Below are 21134 nucleotides of genomic sequence, written 5' to 3'. Positions count from 1 at the left end.
AGTGAAAACCCTGACTATGTACCCAGATAATGCAATATCAACTTGTTATAATTATGGTTCTCTTTACAAAAAATATAAACATGTTATTTTAGTAAATAACACACTTGAGAATAACAAAAGTTGTGTTTAGTTACTTTACATTTCCGTCAAAGTGTATTAAGAAAATTAAACATTTATATAATTTATGAAAATATTTGTTTGTTTTTTTTTCATTTGAGGTAGATAAATATTCCTCAGTGTTAACTGTTTTTTTAATCCTGCATTTACAAGAATAAGATGCTAACTTTTTCACTCCAGCTCTTTAGGAGAGAGGGAGTAGCAACTAGTGAGCTGATCCAAGCATTTGAGCTAGAAGTGTGCACTTTTCCATGCAACAGTAAAGTGTTGCATCATAGACATTAGACAAGAGCATTTAAGTTCATGTAAACAATAAAACCCTGGAACCAAACATGTATGTGTGTCTAGTTAGTGCTAATCTAAATAAAATTCTCTTTTTTTGCAAAATCACACAACACTAGAGCAAATATTGTAAAACCTTAGTGTTTTTGCTCAGGGTTGTCATAGTAAGAGAATGCCAAGCCATGCACAAAGCAAACTAGTCATTGTTTGTGTAGTTTTTACAATGCTTTGACAATGCATCTTTTTCTCAAACTGCTGTATATCTTTTTATCACAATTCATAAGTTGCAGCTATCTGCGGGCATCTGCATCAAGATATATACCTTAACTATGAAAAATTCAGCACACTGCTGAAAACCTGTGCCTGCTGTAAAATGTTGCATGGGGGGAAAAAAGAAGCTACATTTTTATTTATTTTCCTCTGTATTTTATACAATCGCAAATAATTTCCTTCATGTTTGTGGGCAGTGAGGCACAGACTGGATGGCAGACCACATATGTTACCATCCCGACGCTCACACGGACACACGCAAACACAACATTCATGCATGCCATGCAATCTCCACTGCGCATACTATCACATCGACTGAAGGAAGAGAAAATGGAGTGGGAAGAGGTGAAAGGGATTGAGTGGGTGGTAGTGGGAGAAAAAGATGGAGAAAGGCAGAGGGAGAGTAGGAGTGAGTGGCACATGGCTTTCAATCTAAAAAAAGATGAGCAGTACGCAACCAAAACCCGAATCTGGATTAGCTTGATAAGGAAGAGGAGGGGGTTGGGGGAAGGCTAGAGGGGGAAAGTGTAGGTTTTCTCTGCACCAAAAATGATGCTGATGCACATGCTCACTTTCATACTCACAAATGTCCTCTCTAATATTGAATACTGAATGAGTGTGTGGGTAGGAGCGAGCGTGAGGATGGGAAGAAGGAAGATGTGAAAGAAAGAAAGAGGGTGAGATGTAGATGGGAGAGGGTGAGATTCTTTAGGATGGACAGAAAGCTGCTGTACTGTGACACAATGGGGAGGGATGGGATAATTAGAGACGGCAGCAACAGAAGAGCGAACATTGTGACAAATGCCGGAGAGAATCTTGATCTGAGCAGTGGAAACTCTGACCCAGGCACAAAGCAGACAGACTTGGAGCAGATGGATGGATGGCAGCGAGCAGAGGAGATAGAGATTTGGGACAGCTCTGTGCTCACACAGTCATGCCAAACCAACATAACTTTAACATTTCACTGCAGAGTGTCTTAGTGGCCTGTCTGCCCAGCACTCGACAACATGCCAGGCCATTTTCAGCCTGTCTTTACAGTCTTGAGGAAATGTTCGAGTTGCCTCGTACCGGTACTTTATTACTATAAGACAAAATAGTTGCAAAACAGAGTAACAACATCGTTTCATGGAATATATTTTGAGGTGGAAATGTTTATCAGCAGGAGATTAGAATTGCGTTATTTTCTGTGGCTGGTGATCATCGGGTCAAATACTGAGAAACTGGTGTTTCGTTTCCTCTTTCATCAACTGACAGGATTTGCTTTGCCGCATCAACGAGGATGCATAACGGGACATGCTTTGATGCATGAATGGGGATTACCTTGTAATATTGTCATTTTCTGTTGGATTAAGAACTGCCTGAACTTTGAGTGTTACGGCATAATATAAAATATTGAAATCAGCAGGTCAGGGTTAAAGGGAAAACTGAAAAATTGTATCGGCAAGGAAATGCATGATCAGCTCATCCCAGCCATGTTATCTATGTAGTGTTAATCCTTAGTTATTTAAGGAATTGTTGTTCAAAGACATTTTAAACTAAACTATAAATGTGTCCTCATTTTGAATCCAATTTTAGCTCCCATGAATCAACGCAAGTCTTGCTGTTATAGATTCAAGGCTGATTTATACTCAGAAACCAGGTCATCTGCGTGTGTGTCGCAGTGAACTGAAATTTACCCCCACCCTTTCTGCAGACACTCTGGTGCACCTCTCAAAAATTGTAGGTGACCGCAGCCCTTGCAACAGACCGGAGGCCTCTGATCTTACCGGCTTGTTTTGTTTGCATGACTGCTATTGTGGAAAACGACTCGTGAAGATGGACCAGCTAGAAGAGCGAGGTGCGCGAGAACGCTGGTACCCTTTTTCCACCTGGATCCCCGCTCTTTTTCCCCCCTCATGTTCCCCCGTTGTTGCACAAACTCGCCCCCACTTCCTCACTGCCTTGGCCGTATCTAGACCCACAGCTAGTTCCTGATTGTACCTCTTGCGTTGTGCCATGGAATAACATAGCGCAGACCACGCTTCAATATTGAGCATAAATCAAAAATATCTGTGACAAACTCACTGCAACACACTGCTGTGGGAGTATAACCAGCCCTTAAGTTAAAGCAATAAATCGAGGCCTCTAGTGAAGTTTTTATGAGCAGGTTCAGAATGCAAGTTTGTTTACTTCAAAAACAAGGAATTGTAAGATGTTTCTTGTCTTCCATGTGTAATTAATAATGTAAAATATCTATAGCATCAGTACATTGTATCCACAACAATACAACCTGAGCAGAAGGGACGTCAGGAGAAGCCACGGCTCCTGGATGATGCTTGGCTCCCTGTGGTTGTTGTGAAGCATTTTTTCTAAGTCGAGCCTTGTGTCCACCCTCCCCTCTGTTGGCATTACCGCTGCTTCTTTGCTCTAGAATTATGCATTGAATTGAAGTGACACAGATGCACAGTGAGACTGCCACTACAAGTAGCTACTTGCTGCTCATAGTTTTTCCAAAGAACTAATTATTTCTCATCTACAATTGTCTCACATGTAGGTGTTTTTGTGTTGTGCAAAGAAGACAAATATAGGCACATGTCCCTTTGGGCCTGTTGACATGAGATTCATATTTGAAACAGCCCAAAAATCAACTTATTCAAACAAATTTGCCCCTAAATTATGCAATTAAATTTAATGGCCCCCAGGGAATTAGTAAATATGAATGACATTTGTCAGCATTCAGAAACTATTTCTGCCTAATTTAGGCTTATCTATTTCTAACTAATGATATTATACAGCTCAAAAATATTGTATTTATAGTTCTCTTAAGACCCCCTTGTTCTCAAATATACTTTGTCATTGGTTTCACACACACCTGTAAAGTGGTGCATCTTCCGTCGAGCATAACCTTTTAGGACTACAATACAGAAGAGGAAAATATTTCAGTGTGAACCGACCAATATGTGGTGCTCCTCGCAGGTGTTCTCATAGACTCAAGTGAAGAGTCTGAAATAATGAACAGGACCAAATAGCTGATATAACCTCAGAAAAACCTGGGACTAGTCACAATACTTGAACCGCAGGAAAATAAGTATATACACTCATTACACGGGACCCCACAGCTTAAAAAATAGCATGATAAATTGATCTAAAGCTTGCTTTTAAATATCTATACAGGCCTATTTTCACACGTGGACAAACTTGTTGGCACCCTTTGTTTAGTAAAAGAAAACCCCACAATGGTCACAAAAATAACTTGAATCATGCAAAAGTAATAATGAAGAAAAATTATATAAAATGTCAAAAAATTAAAGTGAGACGTTGTTTTTTAATCAATCAAACAGACCTGGAAAGAAATTATGGTAGACTAAATATAATGTGACCAAAGAGGCATGTCCAGTTAAGGTGTGTCCACTAATTACCATAACATGCTAACACCATTTCCATGCAGCCTGCAGGCACCCAGTCCATTCATCATCAGCAAACTGCTCCAGTTGTTTCAGATTTTAAGGGTGCCTTTTTCAGATGGCATGTTTCAGCTCTTTCCAACGATGCTTGATAGGATTTAATTCAGGGCTCCTAGAAGGCCACTTCAAAAATAGTCAGTTTTCATCTTAACCATTCTCTGTTTTTTGTTTATTTTGTCTTTATGCAATTGCAATGTCAAAATATCTTATCTGTTTGAAGTATTTACTAATTTAATTAATATATCTAAATATCTAGTTAAAGGGGATATATTTGGTCAGCATTTTTTAGGGCTGAAATAATTATTGGGAATAATCGTGATTAATTATTACGTATTATTGAACTAATCATCAACTCATTTAGTAATCAATTAATCGTTAACTGGAGTGTAGAGACTCTAAAACATACCTTAAGCTGACAGAGTTACCCACTTATAGTAAGATTGTACAAATTATATATAAAAATCTTCCATTTACGATAAAAGAAAAAATGTTTTTGTCTGTCAACATGCTCTATCCAGAACTCCTCAAATGGAAAAAAAAACAATTGATTAAATTTCTTCTTTAAGGAACCTTTGTCTATTTGATTGTTATTTGAAAAAGTTATTGAAAGATTTTTATAAAATAATCATAAGTTTCAGCCCTAGCATTTTTAGGATTAGCATAGATTATTGTGAAAATTGCAGTTCAGAGCTGAATAATTCAGATTCAATCAGCAGGTGTGAGTTGACATTTGAGGATTACAGACATCCTCTGTTTTAAGTGTTATCCGATCTTCAACATCTTTTAGGTAAAGAGTCATATTGGTTCAGTGTATTTGTATTTCTCAGCTGTATGTTTGCTTTCAAACCAGTTTCTAAGATCTGTGTGTTTGGAAACATTTAATGGACAGCTTGGGTGTTTACTTATAGTCCATATTGAAGTGATAGATGAGCAGGTAACACAGGTAGAGAATGTGGTATAAGTGATGAGGCTGCGAGCAGCAGTCTGTGCCCCACAGCTTGTTCTTGATCCTGCTGTTGCTGCAGCATGCTCGCTGGGAGTGAAATGGAGGAGTGGGATACTAAAACACCAGCTGCTAGTCATACCGGATCAACATACTTGGTGCAAAACAAGGAATAGAAACCTGGATCTAAACCCGGCGACTGGGTTTAGATCCAGATCTATTGTTTGCTTCCTTTACACTGTGGTTTATTGATTTATTGACCTTGTTGAGTGCAGGTATCTGAGCATTGAAACCAGGAGAGTCCGAACCTTTGCCTTGCAGCAAATGCCAACTGTCATTTTGCTGTTAATATGCAAGATTTTAGAGATGTATAGGCCATGTTTAAATAGAAGTTTGGTCATTTTGTTCTGTTTAGATGTTACTATCTTTCAAACATTCTAGATGCAACGTAGCATACCTTTGACCTTGTTGTCTCCATCAGAGACAAAGGCATCAGGAAATGCCAGGAGCCCTGACATTGTTGTCGCTGTATTGTTATCTAGTCACGTGGGGATCGGCCTGGCACACAGTAGTACACAGTCTGGGGGGCCAACAGCATTGCTCACATGCAGCAATATATCCCGGTCTGTCCAAAAAACACACACACACGTCATATGGTTGCAGATGGAGGTTTTAGTTTGGATGTGTCATACAGAATGCATTTAATAGCAGAGTCAAGAGCAGCAGTTTAGCATTTAGTTGTCCAGTTAATGATGGCCAGCTTAGAGGCTTAGATTGTGAACGTTTAAATTTAGATTTTATGCACATAGATGTGTTACAGTTTTAGGCATGACAGCAGGGTTTATCCACTGCTTGAGAAGGAGGGCTTCAATACAAAATAAAACCTGAACTCATTAATACTGGGAGGCTTCCCCCTCTCTCCCACAGCATCAATAATGAAATGGTTTTTAATTTTCACAGAACAGCTCTAAAGAGAGTCATGGTGGAAATGTTCAGTTGTGTGTGCAGAGAGGGTGTGAAACATATCTTTTTGAGCACAGGGATACAAGATCTTTGCTGAAATGTTTGGTGGTACTGAGGCCACAGAATGTATGGTGCATAAGGAGTTTGTTACTGGTTTACCTCCAATAGATTATAAGGTCTTTGGTAGACACTAAAGCCATTCCACTGGTCAAAGTTTATTTGGTGAACTATGAACACCACACTTCTATAACATTGATCAGGGTATGACTGCAAATAAAACAAGCAATAAATGTTTAATAATAGGTGCTGTTTAAGTGAATGTGAATAGCTGGGGAGGGAAACATTTCAAAAGAGCACAGTCTAAAGATAAAGCCGTACAGTACACTGCAAAGACATTCATACAATTTGAACTCTGCCAAGTTTTGTCTCATTAGGATTAAGATGTTTTGATAGGATTTTATGATACATCAACATAAAGTGGTCAGTTATTTCTACAGTCAAAGCAGAAGCATACATTGTTTTACTGGAACACATGAAAATATTACAAGCATGGCATGCCTTGGTTGTCAGTCCTGTTTACTTGTGTGCCAGATGATAAAATCCAGTGCTACCTTCTGCCTTCATAAGTCATTTAATTGCTCAAAACAACACAGACTGGCAAAGGAGAGCTCTGACAGCAGAAGATTTACCCTAAACACAAAGCCGCAGCTAAAATGATGTAGTTCAAGTCAAAGTGTATACCATATTTTTCGCACTAAAATGCGCACTTAAAAGCCCTCCATCCAATTCCTCACGGGAGCAGGCACAGGGTTGAGCATGTGCATTTTTTTTTTTTTTTTTTTTTTTTTTTTTTTTTTTTTGTGGAGAGGGCAGGTCTTTTCAAAAATTCATGACAATCCTCCTCTATGCCTTTATAGAATGACAGTGTGCCTTGTAATCCTAATACAAAGATTAAGTCTGGTTGTTCTTACTGACCTGGTAGTGAATTTATTTGGTACATTGTGCTCTGTAAATATGTGTTGGTAAGACTTTGGGAAAGTAAAAAATCCACACCTCCTGCAGGATTACAGCCACATTAATCAGGAGTGTGGTGGAATAATGCATACTGTTCTTCATCATAATATTACCATATGTGTATAAGGAGGCGAATCTGGCCCCTGTCAGGGAGACGCTTACGACGCGTACTTAAAACTCAAGTTTTTCGCGCAGTGGTACGAAAGTGGATAAAACATTTTTCAAAAACAAACCATTTGTTGACAGTGTACCTTATAATCCAGTCCACCCTATAGTGTGGAAAAATCCTGCACGTTAAAATAATTGCCGTCTGCATGTTACCTGGACCTTTCCGAGAACCTGTGGCACGTTATGTGAAACCTAAGAGTTGATCATGAAAATAAAATGACGTCTCTGAATTTAGATGTGCAAACGCAAAAGCTTGATGGTAGAAAAGAGTTTCATACATTTTTTCAGCAAAAGGTAATACAAATTATTTCGTCTTGTGTGCTATATACAAATGCTAACCCCACTTTTTAATTGGAAAAAATACTGAAAATGATTTATCCTTTTTTCTTTGACTTTACAATTATCCTCTACATTATATCACTATTGTTCTTTAACATTAAAATATTGATGTTGTGGGAAAAATGTTGAAAAATTCTTGGACACGGTTCCTCTTTTCCGGTCCTGGGTGTCTGATGTCCTGAACCTGGGCCAAATATTCAGGACAGATACTAAGGGGATAGTTCCAGCCTTCAATTCAGGAAGCAGAGACATGTCTAAAATGTGCAAGACAGCAGACATCCAGGTTGAATAGATAAATTGGAAAAATAACTGCATGCATCCAAAATCTCAGAGTTTCAAGTTTCAAATCTCAGTTTGAAGTTTTTGTAAACTATTAATCAATAATAAACGGATCAGTTTTTCTCATACCTATTTTTTTGTTGATTTTTGTTCTCTGAGTATTATTACCAGATCAAGCCGCTTCTAACATTCCACACTACAAAATAAGAAAAGTATGTGTGGTTCGTGCTGACATTGGATCTGGTTGGTATGGGTCGATACTCAAAGCTGCAAAATCTGTAGCATATTTGAAATAAAAAAAATTATATCTGGGCATCCATAACTAATTTAAATTTGTATGATGGGTTTAGCAGAGTTTTGTAAGCAAAGATAGATGGACTTCTCTGCACTTTAATATCTATTGTAATGTCTTAGAATTTGACTTGACTTTTGTGAGGACAATAAGTGGTTGTCGACAGTAGCGGACAAACAGCACCAGTAATGGCCTAACATCCTCTTGGTTGATGGATGGGAAGGCCCCCGAGGAGGCAACAGCTATTAGTGAGGATGGTACACTGAGGCATCAGTTGCCTCCTGTGAAATTAGACTCAAAGAGCCCAATACTCATTAGTGATTGCTGAGAGCTGATTGCACGATCGATTGACTAGATTTTGTTTTCGCCATTGTTCAGAAATGACGATTTGACAATAAGAGCATCATCTTGTTGCTTTATTGGGTTGCAAGTTTAAATCTGATACAAGAAAAAATTGTATGATAAAGAGTGTATACATATCACCATATTGAAAAATAGATTGATCTTTACATTAAAAGTTGTGTTTTAGTTTTCTGCTGTAAAGTATGTATTTCTAAATTTTTATATTGGAGGATTTTAATAAATGGGCAAAAATAATTGTCATAAGTCTGTACAGACATCTGTCGTGGCCATTCATGGCAGTTTTTTCTTTCTTCTTTTAACCAATCCAAAAGGATTTCATCCTGACAGAAATTACGGATAATATCATAGGGCGTGTTTTGGTGGCTCAGTGGTTAGCACACATAACCCATGTATGTGGACCTTACTCCTCGACGCGGGCGATGCAGGTTTGAATCCGACCTGTGGTCCTTTCCAGCATGTCTCTCCCCTTCTCATACCCCCTTTCCTGTCAGCCTACTGTCCATAAAACGAGCCACTAGTGCCATAAAAACTCAAAAAATAATAATATTGTATGTTTTGTGGCTCTATGATTGTCCAGTATTACCAATAGGTTGATCAACTTTTTTAGCTCTAGTTATGAAGGACAATTAAATCTTGCAGGTATGAGTTGAAACTGGAGCTAGTTTGTCGAAAAAGAAAGTGTACCCTCTTTAAGTTCTATTGCTTTGTGTATCAGGATAGAATAAATATGATCTGAAACAGGTTAAAACAAATGCTTTAATTTAACTTCAGGTTTAAAGGACACAACAAATAACTCTACTTTTGAGGAACACATTGTTCACATGTTGGACAAATAAGACAGGTGGTTTGAAAGGGGTTTGAAGGAAACCATTTATGTTAGGAAAGGAAAACTAAACTTAAACAGGGGGGGTGGACTCAGCTTTCAGCTGTCAAAAACCTACAATGCAGCGATAGTTGATTCCTTCCTGCTATCATAATCCTCGTCGCCATCCAGGGGTCCAAGAACTCTCGCCTTGTCAGCCAGGCCAACAATTTCCCTAACGACTCCCCCTTTTCAGAGGCACAGACCAGTATTGTGTAGGCTAACAAAGACCTCAGCAACTCCCCAATACTAAGGGGAGGACCTGTTCTTCGGATTCAATTAGCATGTTTTCTAAGCCAAAACAAGGCTTTATAGGGCAACTCTAAAGCTTGGAACTCAACTCTAATTTAGACATTTTGAATTGAAAATGAATGGGAAGCGAAACTTCGTCAACCTTGGAAAACAAAGTCCAGTGGTTTGTTTTTAACTACCTGCGAACACAAGTCCAAATACCTAACATTTATTTAATAATTGAAGCCAAACTTGAAATCCTAAATTCCATAGTAAAAGTAGAACCCCCTTTATTGCTAATTACACTAAATGTACCTGATTACCTAATGAGCAGCGCGTTTGACCACCTCTAAAGGCAGTAGTTTGGGCAGTTTGCTGGTCCGGGACTGAATGTCTGTGTTGACACCTTTCCAAGGAGGAAATGCATCCTGCCCATTTTCCTGTAAGAGAACATTTACTTTGGGCAACATTTAGAAATGCATTTCCATTCTCTTTAGGAGGGTACATCCTAAAACACTCGATGCCCTAAGAAACTGCAAAGACCCAAACCCAAGAGGTTAAAATAAAAAAAACTCGGCAAGTTTTAATTTGTGACAGTCAAATGAAAGGAAAGAAACAAGTTTCCCATTTGGAGGATTTGACAGGCATTACTTACTTTTGTACTTTTTTAACCGGCATTAAATTGTTCCTTTTTTCATTGAACATATGCAGCTATATCTGCAGTATATTTGCTCTGATCATTAAGTTACACTTCAAAATACCCATTTATATTCCTTTAAGTACAGCGTGTAAGTCTTTAGAGTTTTTCTGTAGGGTTAGTTATCTGAGCAAAGTTATGAGATTGAAGGCCTACAATACAAAAAACTTTCCTGATGAATTATTGTGTTGCTTTTTTCAGTTAGATTCTCTGCTGGGAGTACAGATAATGTTTCCAGAATCTACCCATAGTAGAGTGCCAATAGATGCGTCTCTGAGGATTTCTCATGGTTTTGATTTTAAAAGAGGACTCGTTGTTTCATTGACCTGATTGTCGCGGCCTATATTACATTTTGGGGAACTTTAGTTGTTCCCTTTTCTTTCCATTTCTTCCTGACCTTCTTCTTTCTATTCTCTTCTTTGCCCCATTCGTTATTAAAAGTTGCTGTGTGAAGACAGTGAATTTTGAAAGGAGGTAGGGATTGTTTTAGCTTCCTTTTTGATTCCACACTTTTAATTGTCTGATTAAAGCGATCAGTTATTTACAGCATGCAGTGAAACCACTAATAAGGCTCACATTATGGTCAGGTATAGGGACATTTAGAACTTGATTCTGACAAAGCTGTTTACAATGTTGCCAAGCTGAGGTGGCAAATGACTGTCTGTGTGCATTTTAAAATTTGCTCCTAGCTGGTATTCCAAAAAGAAAGAACAACCTGGTCAAATATCCTATTTTGTGGAGAAAGTTCCTTATATTTATTTTTTCAGTGACCATTAATATCAAGGGTATATGAGGGACTAGGAAATGCCTCATTTCCAGTTTAATGCATCACAAGAATCAGAGCAGTTACATGCCTGGCTAAGATTTATATCATTAATGTGTTAGAAAATTGTCAAATTCAAGCTTTCTCAAAGAAAATGTGAAAAGTAAGTCTCTTTCAATACAAAACTATTTTTGTTCTTCCTGCCTTTTATGATTTACTAGCTGTTTTTTTTATAGGGTATTATCTCAGCCTGCTTCAGTGGAAGTATCTGATGCTATTGGCAGTACAGTTTATAACTTTAACACATTTGTTTGTGGAGGCCTTTGTTATCTATTGAAATAATAAAACACTAGTTCAGCTTTACACTGATATATCTGTGGCTTTATTAGAGGGAACTTAAAGATGGACTACGTTAAACTGGAGACCAGCAAAAAATACAGATTCATATAAATTAGACTTTTTAAAAGTTATTTTTAACATTTCTTTGATGTAATTCCAAGAACACGCCTAATGTTTTGATTTATTACATACCCTATCAGAGATTTAAAATATTAGATAAGCACAGTAAAAGGATTTTTATGAGGGAAGTGTCATGTTGGCCCACTCAGTCATTAAGAAAATGCTCAACTGACCATTTGTCCTCTAGACGGTCACTGACAGTCTCCAGGGAAGGGCAAGCTACAAAAGGCAATTGCTGAACAGAAGATGGCTGAAGTGCTTAATCAAAGTGATAAAATGAAAGTTGATTAGATAAAGAAAAATATAGTGGGAATAAAAAAGCATCAGGGACAACTATAACCTTGACTAGAGATGAAACAAACCGATACTTGTATCAGATATTAGTTCCGATATTGACCAAGATCGCACATGTGGGATCCAACCCAATGCAATTTACATGAAACTGTTGTTTCTTTCTTTTAGCTCCTTGTGTTAATACATAATTTAAAGTACATTTATATCTGTGCTAATTTATTACCTTTTTTTTTTATTTTTTTTTTTTACAATTTTTATATCAAGGCTAAAGTGTTCACTCTCATGGCAAGACATATGGTTCATCCATTCAACAGTTGAATCAGATCAGTGTCTGAAATCATCCGATAAGCTAAGTCCACATATTGGATTGGATATGGGGAAAAACTGGATGGTTGCATCCCTTGCCTTTATAGGATCATTAGTTGATGTTCCTGGGTATAGAGAAAAGTGGCAGAGAATTAAAGTGGCTTACATTGGCACTCATACAGCTATCTACAAGGAACTGCAAGAGCAAGTTATACTTTATCCCTTTGCTGTAATGCTTAAAAAGATGTTGATTCCAATCTCTAGCAGGAGCTACCTCCTGCCTACTATAGCAGGGATGCCAAGATTATATATAAATTGTATGTACTTACAAAATTCACATTGGTTATTTACATTTTCATTTTGAATCTGATATATTTTAATTAGATGTAAGCCATAATTAGCAAGTTATAAAAATATTAGAAATATTTCCTCCCAGTTGTAATGTTTATCAACCAATTTTCATCTTTTGGATTAGATTACCTAATCCATTACGTCCCATTTAGTTTATTTGTTCATTCAAAAAATGCTTTAGAATCTTTTGTCAAAATTGGAAAAAAAATAAATAAAATGTTTTCCTCAAAAGATGAAAATAAAGCTTCACACAACAAGTAAAATATATCAAATGTAGTGACAGCCACTGACAGTACAAGTTCTACTGAAAAAAGATGAGGCATTTTCACTATAAACCCCCTAGAGGAGATTTGTATGGAGGAATGGGCCTAATAACTAGCTGGTGTTTGCAAACATGAATCTGTATTTATCACACTGCTTAGTGTTTATTTAGTGCTAAGAATTTAGGGTTTTGCTCCTACTCTCAAACTTAAGAATGAAAGCCATTTATCAACTTTATCTACTTTAAATAGAGGCCTCCAGTGGTGTCTTAAGTGGGTAGAAGTTGCCACTAGGTGATGGTATTGAGGTGAGAGAGACATGCACGGACGTTCTGTGGGCGGAGGACGTTTTGGCTTTAACAACACATGGCTGATCAGACGTATTGTTTGGACAGAGCAGATATCATTCATACACAAGGGCTGTAGTCTCACTGATAACCACATGCAGCAGAGCTTTATGCTGGAATTAAAAGCTACTACAATACTCTAACCGGAAATGAAAAATAAACTGCATTTCCATTAGTTTCTCAAAAAATAACATCTGAAAACATCAGGATAAAAATAACTGGTGCCCATGCATAAACTAAGCACAGCCACAACATTATTCTGTGGCCGTGCATTAATAAAACTTGAGATGATCAAGTTGTGACTGTGTGTTACAAATCCATGGAAAATAACTAAATAAATAGCTTGTGGCCAGTAGATACTAATGCATGAGCTTACAGCATATCCGCATTTTTTATTTTATTTTTTTCATTTTTTAATCCTGCATGTGACTGGTGAAACTTCTCTGATTGCTTTGATTCCAAAGTTAATTATCAGAAATTAGCCTTAATTCCTAAAAGAAACGTGCTTGTTCCCCTGCTTTGTAAATCCCAAAACATTTTTTTTAGTACAGTTTTGGCTATGTACATCAACAGGTCTAAATAGACCTTCAAATAAGAGCAATGTAATTTTTTTTTTTTTATCTAGGTGTTTTCAATAGGTCTACCAGATGTTATTGCAATATAAGGTTGTACAACTGATTAATCTAAAATTCCATTTGCTGCACCAGGTGCTGTTGTAACCCACTATGAGAGCTGCACACTTTGCTAAGAGTGTAAATGAGACACCTGATTAATAAGTTTTAAGTGCAGCTTTTAACGTAACTTTTTTTAATTCATAAGTCCACTCTAAGGACTAATTCTAATTCTAAGAAGTTTGATAAATACGGCCTCCTGGTGAAGACTTGACCAGAGTTCTTGCCATCGAAGGTTATTTTGGAGGAAATTCAGTAGAGCTTTGATTATTGATAAAATACTTATTTTCCACCACAATTTAAACATACATTCTTTAAAAATCCTACAGTGTGATTTTCTGATGGGGTAGACTTTCTAATTAGGGCAACTTGCATAATCAGTGGCAGACCTTTTTGCCCCATTGCATTTATAAATCATTAAGATGCTTTGTTTTTGTTTTTTGTCTAATGAAACAAAACAAGTGTTTTGTTGTTGTTTTTTTGCTTCTTACAAATCATATATTTTGTTGTACCAGTGTACAAGGTCTCCAGTTTATTGAAAACACTGTTCTTGTATTTACTTTAATTACTAAAGTAATGGGTCGTGCCTACTGCTTTTTAATTTCCTGTGTTGACACTATTGTATGGTTTGTATGGTGTTTCATGAGATAATCGCCACTGCCACCATAGTATGAATGATCATTTGTATAACACTACAAACGAAATAAAGGCGTTGAATGCAGGCTTTAGCAGCATAATGAATGTGGTCATTGTCAGGCCAGACGTTTTATCAAAAAAGGATTTATAACATCAGCAGAAAATACAGGAGTCCAATTTTTCTGTCAATCCCATCCCAAATAATTACAGCCTGATCTCCACTTGTTTTAGAAACCTTAAAACATTTACTTGAAGGCAAATGGAAGAGTTTATAAATTAAAATAAGAGAAAATTAAGAAAAAGAGGACATTTTTATGTTAGACAGGAGCAATGCACAGAACTGTTGCCATGCCTTTTCTTTCTTTTTTTTTTTCGCATGGACTGTTAAGTTGGGTTCATATTTAAAGCATCATAGCCCATGGGTTTTGGGAAAAGTAGCTGATAAGGTGTCAAGTGTTTCTTATAATTTCGTTAATTATATGTTATAATATCTATGAGCAAAATAACAGCAGATATTTTCTAATTCCTTTTTGTTTTTGTCTATTTTTGATTTCCTGCTTTAGATATTATCACAGTTGGTTGAAAAGTGTTGAAAATATCAACAGTTTTCACAATAAGTTTGTCTCTAGTACTTCTATTGATATGAAGATCAGACCAGACTAGATTACAAATAAAGTTAAAACACAGGAAATAGCTGTAGGGAATTTTTTACATTTTTGAAATATTTCTTCTCTTTCCTTGAAACATGTCATATGGTTACCTGGGTTATAGCTTTGACAAAGTATTTTTGTTCAAATAGACTGATATTAAAAACAAAAATCAATCATATTTCAGAAAATAGTCCTGTTAATGACTTTGGCACTTTGTTAAAATAACAACATATAATAATTAGAGCCACTTAGATGCACTTTTCTTTCTTTTAAACGTTGAATAAATGAGCATGTTGTTGTTTTTTTCTCAATGTCTGAGCAAAATGAACTAGAGAGAAAACTGCTGGTGTGTGATGATCTGTAAAAGCTTTCATTTGAATGGAAACACTGTAAGCTGCTGCGCTCAGTGTTACACATCAATTCAATATTAATATATACCACTATATAATTGTATTTGATAACTCTGATTTCTTTTCTAATAAATTTACAATATTTCAGTATACATTAAAATGTATGGTTACAGCATTAGTAATTGATTGACTTTCTGAGTTTTATGTCGGGTTTTATGTTGTTGGTTTTTCTTCAATAAATATTTCTAAAATATTATACTGGAGGATTTTTATAGACTCTGCAAAATAATTTTATTTGTTTGTACAGGATTCTCTTCCGGGCATTCTTGCCAGTCTTTCTGGGGCTTTTATTTTGTTTATGTTAATGTTCCACTTATATGATATTAACTAAAATTAAGGAATATACTGTAACTCAATTTTTGCTCACGTTGTCCAGCCCTACCTGGTCTCTACCTCTGTTTTCCAAAATGTGTTATTTAAACTAAAATGCTTGCTTGATTTAAATAAAAATAAAAAAGAGCCCCATATCTGATTAATATTATTTTTTTATTATTTTATTTTAGTAACCAACCAAGTAATTAATTTCTCTTTTGAGCTGTAAGTTTTTCCAAAGCATTTGATGGAGAAACACATTTGATGGAGAAATTAATCTGTTTAATAAAGAAACAAAACAAAACAACTTTATGATCCCTACGGCTTTGACTTAAATGACTTCTTTGTAGGGATGGATGTTATATCTGCATTATCATCTGTATGGACTGATGCTGGTAATAATCTAACAAATCAATAATCATTCCTTACATAAAACTGGGCCCGTATTTGGACTGTGCAGCATGGCTGAAAAATGATATATGCCTTTCATTTCAGTCAGTATTTATAATTTATTATTTTTTTATTATGTTTTGATTTTATCCTTTCAAAATAAAGACAAAGGGAAAAGAAAGAATTTGAATTGTGATTAATTCTAATAATACCAACCTTTGCTTAGCTTTGGCCCGGAGAGGTTGAGAGGCTAAATGCCAGGCAATCCTGGATCAGATCAGTGAAATTATAGAAAATTCTATTTCATGTATTTTCTAATGATACTGATCAGGTATCTGTCCTAGTATATTATATATGGATACGGATTTATTGCCCAGCGATAGCTGATATTGAAAACCAGTTTTACTTGTGTCTAGTTACAGCTTGTATATGTGTTTTGGATGGGGAGGGTGTTGGCCATGTGTTATGTGTGCAACTCTGATAGTTATGCCCCTCAGGATTAATATTGGACATCAATAATGGCCCATAATATTAAATTGGTGTTTCCCTACTTTATATAAAAGATGTTTCAGTTGAGGTGATTTCTGAAGGAGGGAAGATGGAATTCAGCGCATTAAGAGTGAGGGCCGAAAGAAAAGAAAATGAAAAGCATTAGATCTTTTATTCTATTAATTAAAAGTGGAGCCCACTTTTCTTTATACTTTTTTTATATATATATATATACCAGTGTGAGGACATTTCTTGAAACCATAGTTTGATGTTATGCTAGATCATTTCAATAAATCTGTCCAGGCAATATACTTGAATTCATATTTAGCAGAATACCTGTGCAGTTTATTCTTACTAAGCAGTAATACATCTCTGCTATTTCAAGTTGTTGCAATGTGCAGCTGGATGTTTCAGAAGTAAAGATTGTTTTATTAGTTTGTAGGTCAAGGCTTGAGTTATAGCTTAGGAATTACTGGCACCAGTTATCAATTGCTCAGCTAACCATAAATAGGTAGGCAATATTTAACTATTAGTATACGTGTAGTTTTTTTTTTTTTTTCTGCACTGTGAATAAAATTTTTAACCTGTAGGAAATGACCGGAATCTTTTTATTTTTTAAGAGGTTAAATCAAAGCAGTGTATCATTTGTGAACTCTTTTGTTTTTGTTTTCTTTCATTTTAACCCTCCGGTGTCCTTAAAAAAGGACACCGAACCTGTTGATATTTTTGACCTCTGCTATATGGCTATTGAATGTAACGTCATCTCTTCCAGCACACGCTGAAGGTTTATGACAGATTTTGGCTTTGTATCACTTCCTGATGCTGGTTGACATTTCAGGCTTAGAGAAAATTTTGGAAAATCCTTTGTCTGTGAATTTTAAAACACTTTTTTTTTCCCCTCACAGGGCAGTGATGCCTGGGATGGTGATGTTTCGGCGGCGCTGGTCAGTCGGCAGTGATGACCTAGTGCTGCCTGCCCTCTTTCTTTTTTTATTGCACTGTATCTGGTGAGTCACTGTTTCAGCAGCTCTATGGATTCCCACCATTTTCACAGCAGCAGCCTCTTCATAATGTGTCTGATTATTGGCTTTAACAATAAATCTATGCAAAAAGACTTATTTCTCTCCCATCTTTCTCCCACAGGTTGGTGGTACTGTCCGTGGTTCTCTTCGGCCTCGGGTACGGCTCAGACCTGTCGTGCTCCAGCACGCTGGTGGATCATGGAAGAGGGTACTTGGGCATCCTTGTCAGCTGCCTCATATGTGAAAGTGCCATCATGTGGTTGAGCATGAGGGGCAGCATTCTGTACACGCAACCCAGGGAAGCTGTGCAGTATGTTATCTACATCAGACTAGGTGAGACACCGCCCTTCCTCTCTGAAGATTTTTAATCCCAGTTAGTAAAAGCTACAAGATTTAACAGTATATTGTTGGATTGAAAATGCATTTGGAGCATAATTTCTCTTTTCTTTTTTAGCTATTCTTCTTGTGGAACTAGTGTATGCTGTAGTAGGAATTGCCTGGCTCGTCCAGTATTACCAGCCGTGCTCTGATGTCACTGCAAAAAACCTGGCTTTGGGTCGGTGAATAAATGATTGAAAGAAGAGATGAGAAAAAAATATTAAAGTCTTAAGCTTTTTATGTTAGAAGTAAAATGATCTTTTTAACGCTCTTTCCAGGAATCGTTTCATGTAACTGGCTGGTGATCCTCAGCGTTTGCATTACCCTCATGTGCACCTTCGATCCTACTGGACGGACTTTTGTAAAGCTCAAAGCAACCCGTCGGCGACAGCGGAACCTAACTACATACACTCTTAGGTACAAACTGCCTCTTTGATGACGCATCCTTTCTTTTACCGTAATCTATCTTTCTCTTTAATTAATCTGTGGTATTGGGGCTTCTCTTGCTATTAGACACAGACTAGAAGAGGGCCAGGCCAGCAGCTGGAGCAGAAGACTGAAATTCTTCATGTGTTGCACAAGAGCTCAAGATACTCAATCGGTGAGTCTAAACAAAGCTCAACCCACTTTTCTGTTTGTTGTGACTAAAAATGTAAGTGAACAGAACGAAACACTGATCATTTTATGTTGTACAATTCATCAGATGGAAATCTGTTCTGTAAATGGTTGCACTGCAAGAACAGAATTTCCCACAAGGGATTAATAACGTAATTCTGACCCTGAAATGATTCATGAATCATTGTGTCTTCAGTGGATGCAACTCAAATAGACATTTGAATTTAACAAACATGATGGCGTATAAAGGGTTCGGTCAAGTGGTTCGATCTTGAGATGAAAAAATTGCATTGAGCGGTCACTATTCATGTTTTCTTCTGCCTGTTATCTAGCATTAGTCTTGTAGAGGACGCTAAGCTAAGTGGTTCATAAGTATTTCTAATTAACGAGGCTTGAGAGGAAGTACTCCTCTCAAGCATTATGTGGTTTTAACGATGTTAAGCAAGTTAAATCAGTTTCTTATTGTCCTCCACTCTCCCTGCTGATGATGGGTGATCTACTCCACATGTTAGTTGAGATGTTGCACACTGATCTGAGCTACATAATATTAGGAAAACATAAAATGAGACATTGTTCAAATGAGTCAAAAGCTACGTTTTCCTCACCTTTCTGTGCCATCACCAACACTGTCCTGGAGTGTTAGCATCTACAGAGAGACCAAACACTGCTTTGCAACTGTGATATTGCACTTTTACTTTTTTTTTTTTTAAGATTGCCCTACCACTAAAGTTTTTGATCTGTGGATGCTGTTGTCTGACGTTTTTGTGACCAGGATGCATATTCGGAAGTTGCCAGTCTTTTTGCGGAGTTCTTCAGAGACCTGGACATTGTGCCGAGTGATATTATTGCCGGACTCGTGCTTCTCCGTCAAACACAGAGGTCTAAAAGATCCAATGTCCTGGGCCAGGTAGGACTCTTTAAAAAGAAAATATAGAAATACATCAAAATCACAATTTAAGATAAATTCTTGTCTTTTTTTCACAGGCAAACAATGACATTATAGCGTTCTTATCAGGAATACCAGTTACTCGTAGTACCAGATACCTGGACCTCAAGAACTCTGTGAGTTTTTTTGTTTTGTAGACTGACTGAACCAGAGCTGGCTTTTCTTTCTTTTCTGCTGTTCCCAGAATTAAAAAAAAATAATATTTGAGGCTTTTGAAAACCCACTGGATCTGAGTAACTGTAAGAAATGTTCTGCTCCTCCTCTTTCACTCACTCTGATGCAAGTTTTTGTGTTTGCTCCTTCAAGGCTGAGATGAACATGTACAAGGAGGTGTGTTATTATATGCTCTTTGCCCTGGCTGCATATGGTTGGCCCATGTACCTGATGAGGAAGCCTGGCTGTGGGCTGTGCCGCCTCGCCAGCTCCTGCCCGTAAGCACTCGAGCGCACACCCGCACATTTATATCTATTTGGTTTCTGTGTCTCTTGAGCCTCTTCAGCACTGATCAAATTTCGCATGCGTCAACACTTGCCAAGCGGTAATCCACTGAGACAATACCACTCCAGTTAGACCCACTCACTGACACAAGCAGTGTTGAATTTATCACATGCTCGCACCCAGATTCCCTGCACTGCTAATTATATCCCTGTTATCTTACATGCTGTTACTGCATTTCTGTTATGTCCACTTAATCTGCAGTCCGATGAACAATCTTAACACCAATCTGTTTTCTTTCTTTCCACCCCATGGTATCATGCTCTTTCTGCCCAGCAGCTCATCAGTGTCTGGCTCTCGGTTGTCTCAGTCTGTGACGGTGGAAGAGGACAACTGCTGCGGTTGCAACGTCCTGGCCATACGCAGACAGTTCCTCGATCAGGATCTCAAGCAGGTTCACATTGTCTACACATCCTGCCATGATGCTGTGAGTAATTCAGCAATCAGAAATGTTCTAAGATTTATTTTTAGGTCAGAATGAAGCATGAATTCTGTACAGAGGTTTCACAACAACAGGCCAACATTTTACTTAAAATGCCTTGCAGAAGTGAATTGCAGTCTCACCCTTCATTTTAAGGTCTTAGATGGTGCCCTGCAACTTTAGGTCATATTAGGACACCAGACTTCACTGTATTTTAATAAGAATTCATGTTGACACAAAGTAGAATATAACTGAAGAAGGAAAAGATAAAAATGTATAAATCAACCCTTTCACTCTGATACCCTTAAGTAAAACCCAGAAAAATGTGTGGCATTTAAAGTAGCTCTGGAGGAACTACAGAGATCTGCAGCTTGGGTGAAAAAGTGCGGTTGTTATTCTGCTATTAAAAAGAGAGGGACATGAGCTGCACTCTGTACAGGGAGAGACAGCATAAATGAAGAAGTGCTTTTATTTTCTCCAAATGTGGAAATTCTGGTGTGATGCTGTTAAAAATAAGTAGATAAGATGCAGAAAAACTTACACCAAAGACATTTCTGAATCAGTAACAGTATCTCCTAAACCTTTGTTCAAAGCTCCATCCTCAAATATCACTAGCCTTTCCTTTGTCTCTCTGGGCATCAGTGACTTTGTCAAGA

General features: G+C 37.2%; 1 protein-coding gene across 3 annotated transcripts in view; it reads left to right on the top strand.

Moving 5' to 3' along the window:
• dagla (diacylglycerol lipase, alpha) overlaps positions 1-21134 on the top strand; it is a 43810-nt gene that overhangs the window by 5874 nt on the left and 16802 nt on the right. For 2 of the 3 annotated variants that reach the window (XM_038283756.1, XM_038283754.1), the window contains exons 2-10: positions 17507-17608; positions 17745-17956; positions 18078-18179; positions 18280-18418; positions 18515-18602; positions 19389-19523; positions 19601-19678; positions 19869-19993; positions 20334-20484. In XM_038283756.1, the coding sequence (XP_038139684.1) occupies positions 17514-17608; positions 17745-17956; positions 18078-18179; positions 18280-18418; positions 18515-18602; positions 19389-19523; positions 19601-19678; positions 19869-19993; positions 20334-20484 (1125 nt within the window). In that variant the 5' untranslated portion in view covers positions 17507-17513. The remainder of the gene's footprint in view (positions 1-17506; positions 17609-17744; positions 17957-18077; positions 18180-18279; positions 18419-18514; positions 18603-19388; positions 19524-19600; positions 19679-19868; positions 19994-20333; positions 20485-21134) is intronic. The other variant, XM_038283755.1, reaches the window with a different exon arrangement.

The sequence above is a fragment of the Cyprinodon tularosa genome, unplaced genomic scaffold, assembly GCF_016077235.1.
Source record: "Cyprinodon tularosa strain WSP-4 unplaced genomic scaffold, ASM1607723v1 ctg197, whole genome shotgun sequence".
Taxonomy (NCBI): domain Eukaryota; kingdom Metazoa; phylum Chordata; class Actinopteri; order Cyprinodontiformes; family Cyprinodontidae; genus Cyprinodon; species Cyprinodon tularosa.
Note: the sequence above shows the minus strand (reverse complement) of the source record. Positions and strands in the feature narration are given on the sequence as shown.